General features: G+C 51.9%; 2 protein-coding genes across 2 annotated transcripts; both read right to left on the reverse strand.

Moving 5' to 3' along the window:
* Positions 1–13,659: 13,659 nt before the first annotated feature.
* Positions 13,660–16,267, reverse strand: LOC146765579 (uncharacterized). Its single transcript, XM_085559106.1, is given in 2 exon segments — positions 13,660–15,994; positions 15,996–16,267. Coding segments are annotated over 2 exon segments (1,569 nt in total). The 3' UTR covers positions 13,660–14,697.
* A 13-nt stretch (positions 16,268–16,280) lies between these two features.
* On the reverse strand, positions 16,281–20,422 carry LOC144248392 (uncharacterized). Its single transcript, XM_085559105.1, has one exon. The coding sequence runs from the start codon at positions 19,082–19,084 to the stop codon at positions 16,631–16,633; it is 2,454 nt and encodes an 817-aa protein (XP_085415231.1). The 5' UTR covers positions 19,085–20,422; the 3' UTR covers positions 16,281–16,630.
* Positions 20,423–22,736: the final 2,314 nt, after the last annotated feature.

Consider the following 22,736-nt stretch of genomic DNA (forward strand, 5'->3'; position numbering starts at 1 on the left):
TGGTGGCCGCTCGCCTGCCTCTTCAATTCCATTCTAGTATCCTTAGGGAAGGTGTTCCAGGACAATTTTCCTGGGTTTTGACTTCGTCCTGATGAAGCCCCTCCTTGGAAACTCGTGCGCGTCCTCTGAGTCTCCGAGTGCAGAGACCTCGATGGCAACTGCAGAAATGAAGGGCTGCGTTGAGTTGTCGAGAAGCAAGAACATAGCCTGGAGTTTGGGAGTCAGCAGCTGCTGGACTTCTGCAATTGCTTTCACTGTGCACTGAATGCCAGGACGGCATGTGCACGTTAAAACAACGAGCTGGGCAAGAGTAATCGAAAGATCACGGCCGTCAGAAAGCAGCTTATATATTGCCCTGGAAAGAGCATTGTTTTTGGAGTGTGCAGTAAAATCGTGTTTCTGGACAAGGGAGGCATAAGTGCGCTGCGCTCCTAAGCTATCTCCCTGCGAGACACACTGCCAAAGCTTTTCGCTATCATGCAGTCCAGTGCAGACGCACACTACGGCTCTCCGGAGCTGTCCGAAGCCAAGCGCCGGTGGCCGGCGTCTTTCGGCTGAAGCAGCGCTTCGGAGCGTAGGGCTGCCGCTCCGCTGTTGTGTGCGCGAAGCAGCCGCTTCTCCTGCTCCGGGAGCCGGAGAGAGCGGTAGCTTGTACGAGGGCGAAGAACGAAGCCGCAGAGCACCGGGCTTCTGCGCGCACCCTAAGGACTGCTAGAGGACGGTGGTGGCCGCTCGCCTGCCTCTTCAATTCCATTCTAGCATCCTTAGGGAAGGTGTTCCAGGACAATTTTCCTGAGTTTTGAATTCGTCCTGATGCAGCCCCTCCTGGGAAACTCGTGCTCGTCCTCTGAGTCTCCGACATGCAGAGACCTCGATGGCAACTGCAGAAATGAAGGGCTGCGTTGAGTTGTCGAGAAGCAAGAACATAGCCAGCGCCTTGTGTTTGGGAGTCAGCAGCTGCTAGACTTTTGCGATTGCTATCACTGTGCACTGAAAGCCAGGACGGCCTGTGCACGTTAAAACAACTAGCTGAGCAAGAGTAGCCGAAAAATCACGGCCGCTAGATAGCAGCTTACGTATTGCCCAGGAAAGAGCACTATTTTTGGAGTGTGCAGTAAAATCGTGTTTTTGGACAAGGGAGGCATAAGTGCGCTGCGCTCCTAAGCTATCTCCCTGCGAGACACACTGCCAAAGCTTTTCGCTATCATGCAGTCTAGTGCAGACGCACACTACGGCTCTCCGGAGCTGTCCGAAGCCAAGCGCCGGTGGCCGGCGTCTTTCGGCTGAAGCAGCGCTTCGGAGCGTAGGGCTGCCGCTCCGCTGTTGTGTGCGCGAAGCAGCCGCTTCTCCTGCTCCGGGAGCCGGAGAGAGCTGTAGCTTGTACGAGGGCAAAGAACGTTGCTGCAGAGAGACGAAATTGTGTGCACAGTCTTGCGACTGATAGAGGACGGTGGCTAAAGCTCCCTGCCTTTTCAATGCACTGCTGGCATGCTTTATTGAAGGTGCTCCGAGACAATTTTCCTGGGTTTTGACTTCGTCCTGATGAAGCCCCTCTTGGGAAACTCGTGCTCGTTTCCGAAGGCTCGAGATGCAGAGAACTCGATGGCAGCTGCAGAAATGAAGGGCTGCGTTGAGTTGTCGAGAAGCAAGAACATAGCCAGCGCCTTGTGTTTGGCAGTCAGCAGCTGCTGGACTTTTGCGATTGCTTTCACTGTGCACTGAATGCCAGGACGGCACGTGCACGTTAAAACAACGAGCTGGGCAAGAGTGGGCAGAAGAGAACGGGCGTCAGACAGCAGCTTACATATTACCATAGGAAGAGCAGTGTTTTTGGAGTGTGCAGCAAATGCGTGTTTCTGGACAAGGGAGGCAAAAGTGCGCTGCGCTCCTAAGCTATCTCCCTGCGAGACACACTGCCAAAGCTTTTCGTTATCATGCAGTCTAGTGCAGACGCACACTACGGCTCTCCGGAGCTGTCCGAAGCTAAGCGCCGGTGGCCGGCGTCTTTCGGCTGAAGCAGCGCTTCGGAGCGTAGGGCTGCCGCTCCGCTGTTGTGTGCGCGAAGCAGCCGCTTCTCCTGCTCCGGGAGCGGACAGAGCGGTAGCTTGTACGAGGGCGAAGAACGAAGCCGCAGAGCACCCGGCTTCTCCGCGCCCCCTAAGGACTGCTAGAGGACCGTGGTGGCCGCTCGCCTTCCTCTTCAATTCCATTCTAGTATCCTTAGGGAAGGTGTTCCAGGACAATTTTCCTGAGTTTTGAATTCGTCCTGATACAGCCCCTCCTGGGAAACTCGTGCGCGTCCTCTGAGGCTCCGAGTGCAGAGACCTCGATGGCAACTGCAGAAATGAAGGGCTGCGTTGAGTTCTCGAGAAGCAAGAACATAGCCAGCGCCTTGTGTTTGGGAGTCAGCAGCTGCTGGACTTTTGCGATTGCTTTCACTGTGCACTGAATGCCAGGACGGCATGTGCACGTTATAACAACGAGCTGGGCAAGAGTAATCAAAAGAACACGGCTGTCAGAAAGCAGCTTATATATTGCCCTGGAAAGAGCATTGTTTTTGGAGTGTGCAGTAAAATCGTGTTTCTGGACAAGGGAGGCATAAGTGCGCTGCGCTCCTAAGCTATCTCCCTGCGAGACACACTGCCAAAGCTTTTCGCTATCATGCAGTCTAGTGCAGACGCACACTACGGCTCTCCGGAGCTGTCCGAAGCCAAGCGCCGGTGGCCGGCGTCTTTCGGCTGAAGCAGCGCTTCGGAGCGTAGGGCTGCCGCTCCGCTGTTGTGTGCGCGAAGCAGCCGCTTCTCCTGCTCCGGGAGCCGGACAGAGCGGTAGCTTGTACGAGGGCGAAGAACGTTGCTGCAGAGAGACGAAATTGTGTGCACAGCCTTGCGACTGATAGAGGACGGTGGCTAAAGCTCCCTGCCTTTTCAATGCAGTGCTGGCATGCTTTATTGAAGGTGCTCCGAGACAATTTTCCTGGGTTTTGACTTCGTCCTGATGAAGCCCCTCTTGGGAAACTCGTGCTCGTTTCCGAAGGCTCGAGATGCAGAGAACTCGATGGCAGCTGCAGAAATGAAGGGCTGCGTTGAGTTGTCGAGAAGCAAGAACACAGCCAGCGCCTTGTGTTTGGCAGTCAGCAGCTGCTGGACTTTTGCGATTGCTTTCACTGTGCACTGAATGCCAGGACGGCACGTGCACGTTAAAACAACGAGCTGGGCAAGAGTGGGCAGAAGAGAACGGGCGTCTGACAGCAGCTTACATATTACCATAGGAAGAGCAGTGTTTTTGGAGTGTGCAGCAAATGCGTGTTTCTGGACAAGGGAGGCATAAGTGCGCTGCGCTCCTAAGCTATCTCCCTGCGAGACACACTGCCAAAGCTTTTCGCTATCATGCAGTTTAGTGCAGACGCACACTACGGCTCTCCGGAGCTGTCCGAAGCTAAGCGCCGGTGGCCGGCGTCTTTCGGCTGAAGCAGCGCTTCGGAGCGTAGGGCTGCCGCTCCGCTGTTGTGTGCGCGAAGCAGCCGCTTCTCCTGCTCCGGGAGCGGACAGAGCGGTAGCTTGTACGAGGGCGAAGAACGAAGCCGCAGAGCACCCGGCTTCTCCGCGCACCCTAAGGACTGCTAGAGGACCGTGGTGGCCGCTCGCCTGCCTCTTCAATTCCATTCTAGCATCCTTAGGGAAGGTGTTCCAGGACAATTTTCCTGAGTTTTGAATTCGTCCTGATACAGCCCCTCCTGGGAAACTCGTGCGCGTCCTCTGAGGCTCCGAGTGCAGAGACCTCGATGGCAGCTGCAGAAATGAAGGGCTGCGTTGAGTTGTCGAGAAGCAAGAACACAGCCAGCGCCTTGTGTTTGGCAGTCAGCAGCTGCTGGACTTTTGCGATTGCTTTCACTGTGCACTGAATTCCAGGACGGCACGTGCACGTTAAAACAACGAGCTGAGCAAGAGTAGCCGAAAAATCACGGCCGCTAGATAGCAGCTTACGTATTGCCCAGGAAAGAGCACTATTTTTGGAGTGTGCAGTAAAATCGTGTTTTTGGACAAGGGAGGCATAAGTGCGCTGCGCTCCTAAGCTATCTCCCTGCGAGACACACTGCCAAAGCTTTTCGCTATGATGCAGTCTAGTGCAGACGCACACTACGGCTCTCCGGAGCTGTCCGAAGCCAAGCGCCGGTGGCCGGCGTCTTTCGGCTGAAGCAGCGCTTCGGAGCGTAGGGCTGCCGCTCCGCTGTTGTGTGCGCGAAGCAGCCGCTTCTCCTGCTCCGGGAGCCGGAGAGAGCGGTAGCTTGTACGAGGGCGAAGAACGTTGCTGCAGAGAGACGAAATTGTGTGCACAGCCTTGCGACTGATAGAGGACGGTGGCTAAAGCTCCCTGCCTTTTCAATGCAGTGCTGGCATGCTTTATTGAAGGTGCTCCGAGACAATTTTCCTGGGTTTTGACTTCGTCCTGATGAAGCCCCTCCTGGGAAACTCGTGCTCGTTTCCGAAGGCTCGAGATGCAGAGAACTCGATGGCAGCTGCAGAAATGAAGGGCTGCGTTGAGTTGTCGAGAAGCAAGAACACAGCCAGCGCCTTGTGTTTGGCAGTCAGCAGCTGCTGGACTTTTGCGATTGCTTTCACTGTGCACTGAATTCCAGGACGGCACGTGCACGTTAAAACAACGAGCTGAGCAAGAGTAGCCGAAAAATCACGGCCGCTAGATAGCAGCTTACGTATTGCCCAGGAAAGAGCACTATTTTTGGAGTGTGCAGTAAAATCGTGTTTTTGGACAAGGGAGGCATAAGTGCGCTGCGCTCCTAAGCTATCTCCCTGCGAGACACACTGCCAAAGCTTTTCGCTATCATGCAGTCTAGTGCAGACGCACACTACGGCTCTCCGGAGCTGTCCGAAGCTAAGCGCCGGTGGCCGGCGTCTTTCGGCTGAAGCAGCGCTTCGGAGCGTAGGGCTGCCGCTCCGCTGTTGTGTGCGCGAAGCAGCCGCTTCTCCTGCTCCGGGAGCCGGAGAGAGCGGTAGCTTGTACGAGGGCGAAGAACGTTGCTGCAGAGAGACGAAATTGTGTGCACAGCCTTGCGACTGATAGAGGACGGTGGCTAAAGCTCCCTGCCTTTTCAATGCAGTGCTGGCATGCTTTATTGAAGGTGCTCCGAGACAATTTTCCTGGGTTTTGACTTCGTCCTGATGAAGCCCCTCCTGGGAAACTCGTGCTCGTTTCCGAAGGCTCGAGATGCAGAGAACTCGATGGCAGCTGCAGAAATGAAGGGCTGCGTTGAGTTGTCGAGAAGCAAGAACACAGCCAGCGCCTTGTGTTTGGCAGTCAGCAGCTGCTGGACTTTTGCGATTGCTTTCACTGTGCACTGAATGCCAGGACGGCACGTGCACGTTAAAACAACGAGCTGGGCAAGAGTGGGCAGAAGAGAACGGGCGTCAGACAGCAGCTTACATATTACCATAGGAAGAGCAGTGTTTTTGGAGTGTGCAGCAAATGCGTGTTTCTGGACAAGGGAGGCATAAGTGCGCTGCGCTCCTAAGCTATCTCCCTGCGAGACACACTGCCAAAGCTTTTCGCTATCATGCAGTTTAGTGCAGACGCACACTACGGCTCTCCGGAGCTGTCCGAAGCTAAGCGCCGGTGGCCGGCGTCTTTCGGCTGAAGCAGCGCTTCGGAGCGTAGGGCTGCCGCTCCGCTGTTGTGTGCGCGAAGCAGCCGCTTCTCCTGCTCCGGGAGCGGACAGAGCGGTAGCTTGTACGAGGGCGAAGAACGAAGCCGCAGAGCACCGGGCTTCTGCGCGCACCCTAAGGACTGCTAGAGGACCGTGGTGGCCGCTCGCCTGCCTCTTCAATTCCATTCTAGCATCCTTAGGGAAGGTGTTCCAGGACAATTTTCCTGAGTTTTGAATTCGTCCTGATACAGCCCCTCCTGGGAAACTCGTGCGCGTCCTCTGAGGCTCCGAGTGCAGAGACCTCGATGGCAACTGCAGAAATGAAGGGCTGCGTTGAGTTGTCGAGAAGCAAGAACATAGCCAGCGCCTGGTGTTTGGGAGTCAGCAGCTGCTGGACTTTTGCGATTGCTTTCACTGTGCACTGAATGCCAGGACGGCCTGTGCACGTTATAACAACGAGCTGGGCAAGAGTAATCGAAAGATCACGGCTGTCAGAAAGCAGCTTATATATTGCCCTGGAAAGAGCATTGTTTTTGGAGTGTGCAGTAAAATCGTGTTTCTGGACAAGGGAGGCATAAGTGCGCTGCGCTCCTAAGCTATCTCCCTGCGAGACACACTGCCAAAGCTTTTCGCTATCATGCAGTCTAGTGCAGACGCACACTACGGCTCTCCGGAGCTGTCCGAAGCCAAGCGCCGGTGGCCGGCGTCTTTCGGCTGAAGCAGCGCTTCGGAGCGTAGGGCTGCCGCTCCGCTGTTGTGTGCGCGAAGCAGCCGCTTCTCCTGCTCCGGGAGCCGGAGAGAGCGGTAGCTTGTACGAGGGCGAAGAACGTTGCTGCAGAGAGACGAAATTGTGTGCACAGCCTTGCGACTGATAGAGGACGGTGGCTAAAGCTCCCTGCCTTTTCAATGCACTGCTGGCATGCTTTATTGAAGGTGCTCCGAGACAATTTTCCTGGGTTTTGACTTCGTCCTGATGAAGCCCCTCTTGGAAAACTCGTGCTCGTTTCCGAATGCTCGAGATGCAGAGAACTCGATGGCAGCTGCAGAAATGAAGGGCTGCGTTGAGTTGTCGAGAAGCAAGAACACAGCCAGCGCCTTGTGTTTGGCAGTCAGCAGCTGCTGGACTTTTGCGATTGCTTTCACTGTGCACTGAATTCCAGGACGGCACGTGCACGTTAAAACAACGAGCTGGGCAAGAGTGGGCAGAAGAGAACGGGCGTCAGACAGCAGCTTACATATTACCATAGGAAGAGCAGTGTTTTTGGAGTGTGCAGCAAATGCGTGTTTCTGGACAAGGGAGGCATAAGTGCGCTGCGCTCCTAAGCTATCTCCCTGCGAGACACACTGCCAAAGCTTTTCGCTATCATGCAGTTTAGTGCAGACGCACACTACGGCTCTCCGGAGCTGTCCGAAGCCAAGCGCCGGTGGCCGTCGTCTTTCGGCTGAAGCAGCGCTTCGGAGCGTACGGCTGCCGCTCCGCTGTTGTGTGCGCGAAGCAGCCGCTTCTCCTGCTCCGGGAGCCGGACAGAGCGGTAGCTTGTACGAGGGCGAAGAACGAAGCCGCAGAGCACCGGGCTTCTGCGCGCACCCTAAGGACTGCTAGAGGACCGTGGTGGCCGCTCGCCTGCCTCTTCAATTCCATTCTAGCATCCTTATGGAAGGTGTTCCAGAACAATTTTCCTGAGTTTTGAATTCGTCCTGATGCAGCCCCTCCTGGGAAACTCGTGCTCGTCCTCTGAGTCTCCGACATGCAGAGACATCGATGGCAACTGCAGAAATGAAGGGCTGCGTTGAGTTGTCGAGAAGCAAGAACATAGCCAGCGCCTTGTGTTTGGAAGTCAGCAGCACCTGGACTTTTGCGATTGCTATCACTGTGCACTGAATGCCAGGACGGCATGTGCACGTTAAAACAACTAGCTGAGCAAGAGTAGCCGAAAAATTACGGCCGCTAGATAGCAGCTTACGTATTGCCCAGGAAAGAGCACTATTTTTGGAGTGTGCAGTAAAATCGTGTTTTTGGACATGGGAGGCATAAGTGCGCTGCGCTCCTAAGCTATCTCCCTGCGAGACACACTGCCAAAGCTTTTCGCTATGATGCAGTCTAGTGCAGACGCACACTACGGCTCTCCGGAGCTGTCCGAAGCCAAGCGCCGGTGGCCGGCGTCTTTCGGCTGAAGCAGCGCTTCGGAGCGTAGGGCTGCCGCTCCGCTGTTGTGTGCGCGAAGCAGCCGCTTCTCCTGCTCCGGGAGCCGGAGAGAGCGGTAGCTTGTACGAGGGCGAAGAACGTTGCTGCAGAGAGACGAAATTGTGTGCACAGCCTTGCGACTGATAGAGGACGGTGGCTAAAGCTCCCTGCCTTTTCAATGCACTGCTGGCATGCTTTATTGAAGGTGCTCCGAGACAATTTTCCTGGGTTTTGACTTCGTCCTGATGAAGCCCCTCCTGGGAAACTCGTGCTCGTATCCGAAGGCTCGAGATGCAGAGAACTCGATGGCAGCTGCAGAAATGAAGGGCTGCGTTGAGTTGTCGAGAAGCAAGAACACAGCCAGCGCCTTGTGTTTGGCAGTCAGCAGCTGCTGGACTTTTGCGATTGCTTTCACTGTGCACTGAATGCCAGGACGGCACGTGCACGTTAAAACAACGAGCTGGGCAAGAGTGGGCAGAAGAGAACGGGCGTCTGACAGCAGCTTACATATTACCATAGGAAGAGCAGTGTTTTTGGAGTGTGCAGCAAATGCGTGTTTCTGGACAAGGGAGGCATAAGTGCGCTGCGCTCCTAAGCTATCTCCCTGCGAGACACACTGCCAAAGCTTTTCGCTATCATGCAGTTTAGTGCAGACGCACACTACGGCTCTCCGGAGCTGTCCGAAGCTAAGCGCCGGTGGCCGGCGTCTTTCGGCTGAAGCAGCGCTTCGGAGCGTAGGGCTGCCGCTCCGCTGTTGTGTGCGCGAAGCAGCCGCTTCTCCTGCTCCGGGAGCGGACAGAGCGGTAGCTTGTACGAGGGCGAAGAACGAAGCCGCAGAGCACCCGGCTTCTCCGCGCACCCTAAGGACTGCTAGAGGACCGTGGTGGCCGCTCGCCTGCCTCTTCAATTCCATTCTAGCATCCTTAGGGAAGGTGTTCCAGGACAATTTTCCTGAGTTTTGAATTCGTCCTGATACAGCCCCTCCTGGGAAACTCGTGCGCGTCCTCTGAGGCTCCGAGTGCAGAGACCTCGATGGCAACTGCAGAAATGAAGGGCTGCGTTGAGTTGTCGAGAAGCAAGAACATAGCCAGCGCCTTGTGTTTGGGAGTCAGCAGCTGCTGGACTTTTGCGATTGCTTTCACTGTGCACTGAATGCCAGGACGGCATGTGCACGTTATAACAACGAGCTGGGCAAGAGTAATCGAAAGATCACGGACGTCAGAAAGCAGCTTATATATTGCCCTGGAAAGAGCATTGTTTTTGGAGTGTGCAGTAAAATCGTGTTTTTGGACAAGGGAGGCATAAGTGCGCTGCGCTCCTAAGCTATCTCCCTGCGAGACACACTGCCAAAGCTTTTCGCTATCATGCAGTCCAGTGCAGACGCACACTACGGCTCTCCGGAGCTGTCCGAAGCCAAGCGCCGGTGGCCGGCGTCTTTCGGCTGAAGCAGCGCTTCGGAGCGTAGGGCTGCCGCTCCGCTGTTGTGTGCGCGAAGCAGCCGCTTCTCCTGCTCCGGGAGCCGGAGAGAGCGGTAGCTTGTACGAGGGCGAAGAACGTTGCTGCAGAGAGACGAAATTGTGTGCACAGCCTTGCGACTGATAGAGGACGGTGGCTAAAGCTCCCTGCCTTTTCAATGCAGTGCTGGCATGCTTTATTGAAGGTGCTCCGAGACAATTTTCCTGGGTTTTGACTTCGTCCTGATGAAGCCCCTCCTGGGAAACTCGTGCTCGTTTCCGAAGGCTCGAGATGCAGAGAACTCGATGGCAGCTGCAGAAATGAAGGGCTGCGTTGAGTTGTCGAGAAGCAAGAACACAGCCAGCGCCTTGTGTTTGGCAGTCAGCAGCTGCTGGACTTTTGCGATTGCTTTCACTGTGCACTGAATGCCAGGACGGCACGTGCACGTTTAAACAACGAGCTGGGCAAGAGTGGGCAGAAGAGAACGGGCGTCAGACAGCAGCTTACATATTACCATAGGAAGAGCAGTGTTTTTGGAGTGTGCAGCAAATGCGTGTTTCTGGACAAGGGAGGCATAAGTGCGCTGCGCTCCTAAGCTATCTCCCTGCGAGACACACTGCCAAAGCTTTTCGCTATCATGCAGTTTAGTGCAGACGCACACTACGGCTCTCCGGAGCTGTCCGAAGCTAAGCGCCGGTGGCCGGCGTCTTTCGGCTGAAGCAGCGTTTCGGAGCGTAGGGCTGCCGCTCCGCTGTTGTGTGCGCGAAGCAGCCGCTTCTCCTGCTCCGGGAGCGGACAGAGCGGTAGCTTGTACGAGGGCGAAGAACGAAGCCGCAGAGCACCCGGCTTCTCCGCGCACCCTAAGGACTGCTAGAGGACCGTGGTGGCCGCTCGCCTGCCTCTTCAATTCCATTCTAGCATCCTTAGGGAAGGTGTTCCAGGACAATTTTCCTGAGTTTTGAATTCGTCCTGATACAGCCCCTCCTGGGAAACTCGTGCGCGTCCTCTGAGGCTCCGAGTGCAGAGACCTCGATGGCAACTGCAGAAATGAAGGGCTGCGTTGAGTTGTCGAGAAGCAAGAACATAGCCAGCGCCTGGTGTTTGGGAGTCAGCAGCTGCTGGACTTTTGCGATTGCTTTCACTGTGCACTGAATGCCAGGACGGCCTGTGCACGTTATAACAACGAGCTGGGCAAGAGTAATCGAAAGATCACGGCTGTCAGAAAGCAGCTTATATATTGCCCTGGAAAGAGCATTGTTTTTGGAGTGTGCAGTAAAATCGTGTTTCTGGACAAGGGAGGCATAAGTGCGCTGCGCTCCTAAGCTATCTCGCTGCGAGACACACTGCCAAAGCTTTTCGCTATCATGCAGTTTAGTGCAGATGCACACTACGGCTCTCCGGAGCTGTCCGAAGCCAAGCGCCGGTGGCCGTCGTCTTTCGGCTGAAGCAGCGCTTCGGAGCGTACGGCTGCCGCTCCGCTGTTGTGTGCGCGAAGCAGCCGCTTCTCCTGCTCCGGGAGCCGGACAGAGCGGTAGCTTGTACGAGGGCGAAGAACGAAGCCGCAGAGCACCGGGCTTCTGCGCGCACCCTAAGGACTGCTAGAGGACCGTGGTGGCCGCTCGCCTGCCTCTTCAATTCCATTCTAGCATCCTTATGGAAGGTGTTCCAGAACAATTTTCCTGAGTTTTGAATTCGTCCTGATGCAGCCCCTCCTGGGAAACTCGTGCTCGTCCTCTGAGTCTCCGACATGCAGAGACCTCGATGGCAACTGCAGAAATGAAGGGCTGCGTTGAGTTGTCGAGAAGCAAGAACATAGCCAGCGCCTTGTGTTTGGAAGTCAGCAGCACCTGGACTTTTGCGATTGCTATCACTGTGCACTGAATGCCAGGACGGCATGTGCACGTTAAAACAACGAGCTGGGCAAGAGTAGCCGAAAAATCACGGCCGCTAGATAGCAGCTTACGTATTGCCCAGGAAAGAGCACTATTTTTGGAGTGTGCAGTAAAATCGTGTTTTTGGACAAGGGAGGCATAAGTGCGCTGCGCTCCTAAGCTATCTCCCTGCGAGACACACTGCCAAAGCTTTTCGCTATGATGCAGTCTAGTGCAGACGCACACTACGGCTCTCCGGAGCTGTCCGAAGCCAAGCGCCGGTGGCCGGCGTCTTTCGGCTGAAGCAGCGCTTCGGAGCGTAGGGCTGCCGCTCCGCTGTTGTGTGCGCGAAGCAGCCGCTTCTCCTGCTCCGGGAGCCGGAGAGAGCGGTAGCTTGTACGAGGGCGAAGAACGTTGCTGCAGAGAGACGAAATTGTGTGCACAGCCTTGCGACTGATAGAGGACGGTGGCTAAAGCTCCCTGCCTTTTCAATGCAGTGCTAGCATGCTTTATTGAAGGTGCTCCGAGACAATTTTCCTGGGTTTTGACTTCGTCCTGATGAAGCCCCTCCTGGGAAACTCGTGCTCGTTTCCGAAGGCTCGAGATGCAGAGAACTCGATGGCAGCTGCAGAAATGAAGGGCTGCGTTGAGTTGTCGAGAAGCAAGAACACAGCCAGCGCCTTGTGTTTGGCAGTCAGCAGCTGCTGGACTTTTGCGATTGCTTTCACTGTGCACTGAATGCCAGGACGGCACGTGCACGTTAAAACAACGAGCTGGGCAAGAGTGGGCAGAAGAGAACGGGCGTCAGACAGCAGCTTACATATTACCATAGGAAGAGCAGTGTTTTTGGAGTGTGCAGCAAATGCGTGTTTCTGGACAAGGGAGGCATAAGTGCGCTGCGCTCCTAAGCTATCTCCCTGCGAGACACACTGCCAAAGCTTTTCGCTATCATGCAGTTTAGTGCAGACGCACACTACGGCTCTCCGGAGCTGTCCGAAGCTAAGCGCCGGTGGCCGGCGTCTTTCGGCTGAAGCAGCGCTTCGGAGCGTAGGGCTGCCGCTCCGCTGTTGTGTGCGCGAAGCAGCCGCTTCTCCTGCTCCGGGAGCGGACAGAGCGGTAGCTTGTACGAGGGCGAAGAACGAAGCCGCAGAGCACCCGGCTTCTCCGCGCACCCTAAGGACTGCTAGAGGACCGTGGTGGCCGCTCGCCTGCCTCTTCAATTCCATTCTAGCATCCTTAGGGAAGGTGTTCCAGGACAATTTTCCTGAGTTTTGAATTCGTCCTGATACAGCCCCTCCTGGGAAACTCGTGCGCGTCCTCTGAGGCTCCGAGTGCAGAGACCTCGATGGCAACTGCAGAAATGAAGGGCTGCGTTGAGTTGTCGAGAAGCAAGAACATAGCCAGCGCCTGGTGTTTGGGAGTCAGCAGCTGCTGGACTTTTGCGATTGCTTTCACTGTGCACTGAATGCCAGGACGGCCTGTGCACGTTATAACAACGAGCTGGGCAAGAGTAATCGAAAGAACACGGCTGTCAGAAAGCAGCTTATATATTGCCCTGGAAAGAGCATTGTTTTTGGAGTGTGCAGTAAAATCGTGTTTCTGGACAAGGGAGGCATAAGTGCGCTGCGCTCCTAAGCTATCTCCCTGCGAGACACACTGCCAAAGCTTTTCGCTATCATGCAGTCTAGTGCAGACGCACACTACGGCTCTCCGGAGCTGTCCGAAGCCAAGCGCCGGTGGCCGGCGTCTTTCGGCTGAAGCAGCGCTTCGGAGCGTAGGGCTGCCGCTCCGCTGTTGTGTGCGCGAAGCAGCCGCTTCTCCTGCTCCGGGAGCCGGAGAGAGCGGTAGCTTGTACGAGGGCGAAGAACGTTGCTGCAGAGAGACGAAATTGTGTGCACAGCCTTGCGACTGATAGAGGACGGTGGCTAAAGCTCCCTGCCTTTTCAATGCAGTGCTGGCATGCTTTATTGAAGGTGCTCCGAGACAATTTTCCTGGGTTTTGACTTCGTCCTGATGAAGCCCCTCTTGGGAAACTCGTGCTCGTTTCCGAAGGCTCGAGATGCAGAGAACTCGATGGCAGCTGCAGAAATGAAGGGCTGCGTTGAGTTGTCGAGAAGCAAGAACACAGCCAGCGCCTTGTGTTTGGCAGTCAGCAGCTGCTGGACTTTTGCGATTGCTTTCACTGTGCACTGAATGCCAGGACGGCACGTGCACGTTAAAACAACGAGCTGGGCAAGAGTGGGCAGAAGAGAACGGGCGTCAGACAGCAGCTTACATATTACCATAGGAAGAGCAGTGTTTTTGGAGTGTGCAGCAAATGCGTGTTTCTGGACAAGGGAGGCATAAGTGCGCTGCACTCCTAAGCTATCTCCCTGCGAGACACACTGCCAAAGCTTTTCGCTATCATGCAGTTGTCACGATCCGCTTATAGCGGGGTGTCGTGATGGTTCGTTAGCCGATCCCAAAGTGCAAAAGACAATCAGCAGTTTAATCACAACAAATGCACCTTTATTAAGGGCCAAAACAATAAATGCGATAGTGGGTTCAGAAAAGAAATAAAAAGGATAGAGAGAGAGAGAGAAGGGGGGATGGGAATAGCTACCAACACAGGCGGAGTCCTCACTGGTCCGGACGATGTGGATCCGTCTTGTTGTGTTGGGGAGAGTCTCCGAAGTTCTACCTATCCCAGGGGTCCAGTTATAGTCCACAGAGGGAAAAGGGGGGAGCAGGCAGAACAATGAGAGTCTATTGAAATTGCTGTGGGGGAACAAGTGTATTTACAGAACATCATCTAGGCTGAACAAACACAATAAGGGATAAGTCCATTGAAGTTACTGGAGAAGAACAGGTCAGGTCATTCTCTCCCTTCGCCCACTGTTTGTGGTAGGAATCTCAGTCGCAGTCCTTGGGGAGAGGGTTCTTGATCTCCGTCTGTCACGGTGGTAGCGAGGCAGATGAGGGGTCTTCAGTGAGAGACCACCAGAGTTACCCCAACAGTTCATTTGGCTTAAAGGTGGAGAGTGAAGCAGGAATTGCAGTAGGCCGCTCTGTGCTGGGTCCACGCTGGGTCTTCGCCAAGTCCTTGCCAACTCCTTGCCAAGTTCTTGCCGGTCCTCGTTGGGAACAGCATGTAATGGTACAGCGGCTACACCTGCACTGTTGCCTTCTCCAAGCCGGAACTGCAGAGGGGGAAGGGAAATCCTGCTCGTGGCAATCGGCAGGCAAATGAGTGAGGGTCTTCAGACGGCCTCTTACACCACCCCGTGACTGACGATTGCCCTCGAGAGATGTTCAGCAGTGTTTCGTAGTGTTGTTGTGAAGTCTTCAGGACTTGTCTAGTGTTGGCAGCATATCCCAGAGAAGGGAAAAAGGAAAAGGAGAGGAAAAGAGAACAGGGAAAATACTAAAACAATAATTAGTATAAATTAATCAATATTAATTAATAATAAACAATTTTTCTAATAAACCAATATAAAAACTCAAATCAGGTTTTCTAAGTGACTAAAACAAATCATCTTCTAATTTTATAATTGCTTTGTGTCTATAGTCTTGGGGATGTCTACAGTATAAAGCACATTGGCCAGGTGGTGTGCATTAATTATAGCTGTCAATTTTGTTAATCGTTTTATCATTCTCCAATTTATGACAAACAAGATTGCTGATAAAGCAAAACCAATCAAAACTAAAATCAAAAGGACAACAATGGGATGACACAATTTGTTCAGGATACCTGTAGCAGTAGGTGACCACCCAAAAAGTGTATCCCACCACCTGTGTTCAGCATCACTTTTCACCCTTTCTATAACCTGATGTATTTCTTGTACATCATGATGAACAGTTACCAATGTTTTCTGTCCGTTCTCCTTGATTTTTCCTAAGATTTTAATTAAATCCTGGTGAAGCAACAATTGCCTCACCAGAGTAAGATTCATTCCAATGGGGGTAGGCAATAGCTTATGAATCAGCGTGTAATTGGACTCTAAAAGTTGATATGAAGTAACTGGAGTTTCAAACAAAAAATCACATCCAGAAATTTTAGTGAAATTACAAGCACAAAAATTTGAATGATTTTTAGTATCTACTACTGTGTCTTCTACATACACTGTATTACAAGCAGTTCTAAAGCATGCACATCCATTTCCTATATATACAAGGAATGTTTTAGAAGTTTTGTTAGGATGGATTTCAAAGTGACAGATATTTTGTTCTGTGTCTAAACAGATATCTTGAGCTATAATTGCATTGCCTTCACAGATGAACCCTTGTTGTTCTCGGACAATACAGGATTCTAAATTAACAGTTTGCCATTTACCATCAATTTGTCGGGCCCATTCTCTATGCTCGGAAGGATAGAGAGTGGCTCCATCATGATTTAATCCTAATGCAATAATGGGGAATATTGAATGCACCGAGGCATTGCGTATGGTTAACACAAAAGCTGTGGCTAAGTTTGTGGTGGGATCATAAGTAAAGTTCACCAAATTCCACCAGGATTGGAAATCTTTTTCAAAGTCAGTGGCACTGTCCCAAACTATTTTCCGAATTTCAGTAGGAAATGTGCCTTCTTCACCTTCTCTTATAATTGAGGCAGCAACTGACTGGATCCATAATTGTGCCTGGATGCAGCTAAGGGCTAAGGAAACGTTGCTTTGTGTAGCATTGAGTGCCTCAATTATCAATTCATGGTCATTCATATTTACCTTTTCCCAATTTGGTAATATGTTTGTTAGCAACCACTGATGCGTTCCCAAGGCCGATAAGGACGATTGCAGTGGTTGTTGTAATTGGGTCAAATCTTTAGTTGTAGCAGTTAGTTTATTTAATACTATTTAGAATTCCCAATCCTGTTCCCACAACACCAGTTATGTCTCTTGGCATCCGTGTTTTAGAAGGGTTCCACTGTCGTAACCAGGTCGTCCAACCGTGGAAAGAAGTTTGCAAGAAAGGTGAACAAGCTGGCTGAATTTCAGAGACATTGCTTTGCATTAGCAATTTAACTTGTTTAAGAGACCATGCCGGATTGAACAATATTTGTTGTTGGCCAGTTTTCCTAATTATATATGGTCCAACTTTAGAAATTTTCGGGGTAAGCATAACTGGTGGTTGGGTTTGAGTGGTGGTGGTGGTATGAATAAATTTAAAAGAAAGTCCTTCAGTATTTTTGAACCAAAGACAAACTACTTCTGCAGTTTGTGTTAATGTTAAATTGTGCCAACAATCCTGTACGCTTTGGTGCGTACAAACCTTTTTGTGCTTAAAGAGATCTTTTCACCTTTTCTGCATGCTACCACAATTATTTCAGGCCACAAACACTCAGCTGATTTCTGGCTCTGGGGTTGTGGTAGGATGCAGGAAAGTATTACCAGTTTTATCATGGATTAGGTGGTCTTCATGTCCCTCGGAGTTCTTCTGTAAAAGTAAACACAACAGACTCCTGCCAGCGAGAAGCAGAAAAGGTTAGAATGATGGAATTATCCAGCATGTATTTATCCAATGTTCTTTCCCTAGAGCACCAGAGGCTTTCCATGCACATTCATTCCAAGGGGGTTTTAGCACAAGGGGTACCAGCCCTGTAGTAAGGGATGTCCACCAGAACAGGTTGGCCAGGGTAATGTGCTGGATTATCAGGATCATTTGGTGCACAGCATAGGAGTCAGTGTAGATAGAGACAAGAGAGGTGTTCTGTACCTTACGTTGAAAAGCACTCCAAACAGCTATCAGCTCCCCAACCGGAGCACTGCCTTCTCCCTCAGTATTAATTAGTTCAGTGAACCAAGAACTTGCCGATTGTTTGGGGGAAAAAGGAGGGGCCATTTTGATTACAGAGGCAGGTGTGTCCTGGCTGCTATCCAAGCTCTCAGTTTCTTGTATTGCCAAATTTTTCACAACTCCATCTGTTATTGAGAAGAAGTGACAGTAATGTTCAGTCTGAGCATACCACTTTCTTACCGAGGCCCTCTGGGCCACCCCGTCAGGAGGGAGGGTCCCAGTAGTGACTGTCTTAATATCATTGAAAGGGCTTCTCAATACAATTGGTAGTTGTAGTGCAAGTCTTTCCACTTCAATGAGAGCCAGGCTGACCACAAACAATCCCTTCTCCCAGGTAGCGTACCTTTTCTCAGCGTCTCTGAAACCACAGGAATCTCTGCTCAGATTTTGAGGAAAAGGCTGAGAAAGAGATGACTCACTGCCTGGATTTTGAGAGAGAAACTGGGAGAATGTTAATTTTGGGTCACAGCCTGAGTTCTGAGAGGAAAGCTGTGATATGGTTAGTTTTTGTCCACTGCCCCTGTTTTGCAGGAGGGACAGTGAGAAAGTTGTTTCCTTACCCGTGTTCGGGAGAGGAAGGAGAGGCTGAGGGAGAGTTGGTTCGCTGCCCATGTTATGAGGAAGAGTGGGTGCACTAGGGTGTGTACTGGGTTGAACTGATGGATTTGATTTTCGATAGCACCAATTAGTTATTATTTTCTGTAATTTATCAAGGGGCAGACCATCCATCACTTCTCTGGGGACCCCCTTTTGGACTCCCAGTGACCACCAATGCTGGCGGCTAGGGTTCTGTTTTCCCTTTTCTGGATTTTTACTGTAAGGAGTCCCAATAGACCAAATCCCTTTTGTTTTCTCTGATTTTTCTGGTTTCTCTTCCGGGGTTTTTACAGGTCCATATTTTCTACAATAATTGATCAAATCCTCTGCAACTTCACCCCATGTCCAAATTTTATGATTACTGCCAGGTGAACTGGCTTGTGAATTTACAGCTTGGAATGGAGAGCAGGATGGAGTAAAGGTAGGACCAGTAGATCCAGTGCGATTAGTGGGGTTACCAAGAAATCTGTCTAGTTTTTCTGTAGGGCTTAATGTCATGATAGTTTTCTGTAAGGCTATGGCAGTAGGTTTGAGTGTTTCTGGAAGCCCACGAATTAAAGGAGTCATTAGTTCAGGCTTCACAGGTAATTGCATTGGGGATTCAAAGCCAGGAATTAATTTCTTTTCATGAATCATTTTCAAACAGGCGGCTTTGTGTACACTTTCTAGGAGTTGGTCGGGGGTGCTAATTATAGCTATAGGATCTCCCCTTTCCAAGGGGTTCGTTCCCCCGGCCCAAAAAGCCACGCGCTGTGTCAGGGACCATGAGTCACGTTTATCTCCTGTTGTTAAGAAGACACCATGTCCCCAGTACCCACTGGCTTCTTGTTCAGTTAGTTTAATTTGATCGCCACCAGTGAGGGACACCCGGAAAACATATTCTGTTTCTGATTCGTATGGGAGGCGTCCATATTCTTTTTTAAGCTTAGCCAATTCAGTGGCGGTGTATGGTATGTGTTTGGTTGTGATGTGGGGGTCAAGATCATCATCACTGAGATAGTTATATTCTGTTTTAATTAAGGGTCTTAAGTGAGAGCAGCAATGTTCCCCACAATTATTTACTGCCTCAAGTTCTTTGTGAGGATAAATTTGGTTAATGTGAGGAGTTTCCTTTCCCTCAGGATTTATAGAGGAATCAGCATTAGATGATTTGTTAACGTGTTCCTCTTTTAAGGCAGCTCTTAATGCATAGTTCTCATTTCTCAATGAATGTTTTTCATTCCTTTCTTCATGTAATTGTTTTTGTAAAATTTCAACCAAATTTTGAAGGGAGTCTATTATTGTTTCTTGCTCACCTCTTCGCTGGAAGCGAGTTTCTACAGCTGCCGTAAGACAAGCTCCCAAAACTGAGCATAAGATAGATTTATTTCTGCCCAGTTTGAATTTTGTACCATGTTGTAAAGAACATATTCTATCAACAACATTATCCAAATTAAACCAATTACTTTGTGCCCATTCTTCTCCTCCCGGAGAAGGTTTGGCATTGTATTTAGCTAGTAAAGCATAAAATTCAACTTTACCCTTATCGTTAAGGTTATCACTCATTTTGTGAAGGGACCAAAACCACAGCAGGGAGGTACAAACTTAAGTTACTCAAAGCACACAGACTTCGCTGTGTCGCCCTTCACTTCCCTGGGTGGGTGAAGAGACAAAATCTGCCTGGGAGGCTCTGCTTAGTTTCTTCAAGTCGTCTCTTCCTTCCCAGACAGTCCAAACACACACATAAAACAACAGTGTAAGTTACTCAAAGCACACAGACTTCGCTGTGTCGCCCTTCACTTCCCTGGGTGGGTGAAGAGACAAAATCTGCCTGGGAGGCTCTGCTTAGTTTCTTCAAGTTGTCTCTTCCTTCCCAGACAGTCCAAACACACACATAATCACAACAGTGTCCCGCCTTTTGCACTAAGAGATCTTTTGCAATTTCTGAAGACAGTGTGGGTGCTTTTTCACCTAGGCAATGTGCAGTCTGTGGGAAATCTGAATCTTACCCCTTGCTCTCCAGACCATGCTCAGTCTTTTGTACTGGCAGGCTAGGTGCGGCTGGCAAGAAACGTCCTTCCCCTGTTACAGACTACACAGAACCTGCACCCTTCTGCCTAGACAGAAATCCTGTCCGTGACGCCAATTTTAATGTCACGATCCGCTTATAGCGGGGTGTCGTGATGGTTCGTTAGCCGATCCCAAAGTGCAAAAGACAATCAGCAGTTTAATCACAACAAATGCACCTTTATTAAGGGCCAAAACAATAAATGCGATAGTGGGTTCAGAAAAGAAATAAAAAGGATAGAGAGAGAGAGAGAAGGGGGGATGGGAATAGCTACCAACACAGGCGGAGTCCTCACTGGTCCGGACGATGTGGATCCGTCTTGTTGTGTTGGGGAGAGTCTCCGAAGTTCTACCTATCCCAGGGGTCCAGTTATAGTCCACAGAGGGAAAAGGGGGGAGCAGGCAGAACAATGAGAGTCTATTGAAATTGCTGTGGGGGAACAAGTGTATTTACAGAACATCATCTAGGCTGAACAAACACAATAAGGGATAAGTCCATTGAAGTTACTGGAGAAGAACAGGTCAGGTCATTCTCTCCCTTCGCCCACTGTTTGTGGTAGGAATCTCAGTCGCAGTCCTTGGGGAGAGGGTTCTTGATCTCCGTCTGTCACGGTGGTAGCGAGGCAGATGAGGGGTCTTCAGTGAGAGACCACCAGAGTTACCCCAACAGTTCATTTGGCTTAAAGGTGGAGAGTGAAGCAGGAATTGCAGTAGGCCGCTCTGTGCTGGGTCCACGCTGGGTCTTCGCCAAGTCCTTGCCAACTCCTTGCCAAGTTCTTGCCGGTCCTCGTTGGGAACAGCATGTAATGGTACAGCGGCTACAACTGCACTGTTGCCTTCTCCAAGCCGGAAATGCAGAGGGGGAAGGGAAATCCTGCTCGTGGCAATCGGCAGGCAAATGAGTGAGGGTCTTCAGACGGCCTCTTACAGCAGTTTAGTGCAGACGCACACTACGGCTCTCCGGAGCTGTCCGAAGCCAAGCGCCGGTGGCCGTCGTCTTTCGGCTGAAGCAGCGCTTCGGAGCGTAGGGCTGCCGCTCCGCTGTTGTGTGCGCGAAGCAGCCGCTTCTCCTGCTCCGGGAGCCGGAGAGAGCGGTAGCTTGTACGAGGGCGAAGAACGAAGCCGCAGAGCACCGGGCTTCTGCGCGCACCCTAAAGACTGCTAGAGGACCGTGGTGGCCGCTCGCCTGCCTCTTCAATTCCATTCTAGCATCCTTATGGAAGGTGTTCCAGAACAATTTTCCTGAATTTTGAATTCGTCCTGATGCAGCCCCTCCTGGGAAACTCGTGCTCGTCCTCTGAGTCTCCGACATGCAGAGACCTCGATGGCAACTGCAGAAATGAAGGGCTGCGTTGAGTTGTCGAGAAGCAAGAACATAGCCAGCGCCTTGTGTTTGGGAGTCAGCAGCTGCTGGACTTTTGCGATTGCTTTCACTGTGCACTGAATGCCAGGACGGCATGTGCACGTTATAACAACGAGCTGGGCAAGAGTAATCGAAAGAACACGGCTGTCAGAAAGCAGCTTATATATTGCCCTGGAAAGAGCATTGTTTTTGGAGTGTGCAGTAAAATCGTGTTTCTGGACAAGGGAGGCATAAGTGCGCTGCGCTCCTAAGCTATCTCCCTGCGAGACACACTGCCAAAGCTTTTCGCTATCATGCAGTTTAGTGCAGACGCACACTACGGCTCTCCGGAGCTGTCCGAAGCCAAGCGCCGGTGGCCGGCGTCTTTCGGCTGAAGCAGCGCTTCGGAGCGTAGGGCTGCCGCTCCGCTGTTGTGTGCGCGAAGCAGCCGCTTCTCCTGCTCCGGGAGCCGGACAGAGCGGTAGCTTGTACGAGGGCGAAGAACGTTGCTGCAGAGAGACGAAATTGTGTGCACAGCCTTGCGACTGATAGAGGACGGTGGCTAAAGCTCCCTGCCTTTTCAATGCACTGCTGGCATGCTTTATTGAAGGTGCTCCGAGACAATTTTCCTGGGTTTTGACTTCGTCCTGATGAAGCCCCTCTTGGGAAACTCGTGCTCGTTTCCGAAGGCTCGAGATGCAGAGAACTCGATGGCAGCTGCAGAAATGAAGGGCTGCGTTGAGTTGTCGAGAAGCAAGAACACAGCCAGCGCCTTGTGTTTGGCAGTCAGCAGCTGCTGGACTTTTGCGATTGCTTTCACTGTGCACTGAATGCCAGGACGGCACGTGCACGTTAAAACAACGAGCTGGGCAAGAGTGGGCAGAAGAGAACGGGCGTCAGACAGCAGCTTACATATTACCATAGGAAGAGCAGTGTTTTTGGAGTGTGCAGCAAATGCGTGTTTCTGGACAAGGGAGGCATAAGTGCGCTGCGCTCCTAAGCTATCTCCCTGCGAGACACACTGCCAAAGCTTTTCGCTATCATGCAGTTTAGTGCAGACGCACACTACGGCTCTCCGGAGCTGTCCGAAGCTAAGCGCCGGTGGCCGGCGTCTTTCGGCTGAAGCAGCGCTTCGGAGCGTAGGGCTGCCGCTCCGCTGTTGTGTGCGCGAAGCAGCCGCTTCTCCTGCTCCGGGAGCCGGACAGAGCGGTAGCTTGTACGAGGGCGAAGAACGTTGCTGCAGAGAGACGAAATTGTGTGCACAGCCTTGCGACTGATAGAGGACGGTGGCTAAAGCTCCCTGCCTTTTCAATGCAGTGCTGGCATGCTTTATTGAAGGTGCTCCGAGACAATTTTCCTGGGTTTTGACTTCGTCCTGATGAAGCCCCTCTTGGGAAACTCGTGCTCGTTTCCGAAGGCTCGAGATGCAGAGAACTCGATGGCAGCTGCAGAAATGAAGGGCTGCGTTGAGTTGTCGAGAAGCAAGAACACAGCCAGCGCCTTGTGTTTGGCAGTCAGCAGCTGCTGGACTTTTGCGATTGCTTTCACTGTGCACTGAATGCCAGGACGGCACGTGCACGTTAAAACAACGAGCTGGGCAAGAGTGGGCAGAAGAGAACGGGCGTCAGACAGCAGCTTACATATTACCATAGGAAGAGCAGTGTTTTTGGAGTGTGCAGCAAATGCGTGTTTCTGGACAAGGGAGGCATAAGTGCGCTGCGCTCCTAAGCTATCTCCCTGCGAGACACACTGCCAAAGCTTTTCGCTATCATGCAGTTTAGTGCAGACGCACACTACGGCTCTCCGGAG

This window comes from Lonchura striata, chromosome 22 (genome assembly GCF_050655825.1).
Source record: "Lonchura striata isolate lonStrDom1 chromosome 22, ASM5065582v1, whole genome shotgun sequence".
Lineage (NCBI taxonomy): Eukaryota > Metazoa > Chordata > Aves > Passeriformes > Estrildidae > Lonchura > Lonchura striata.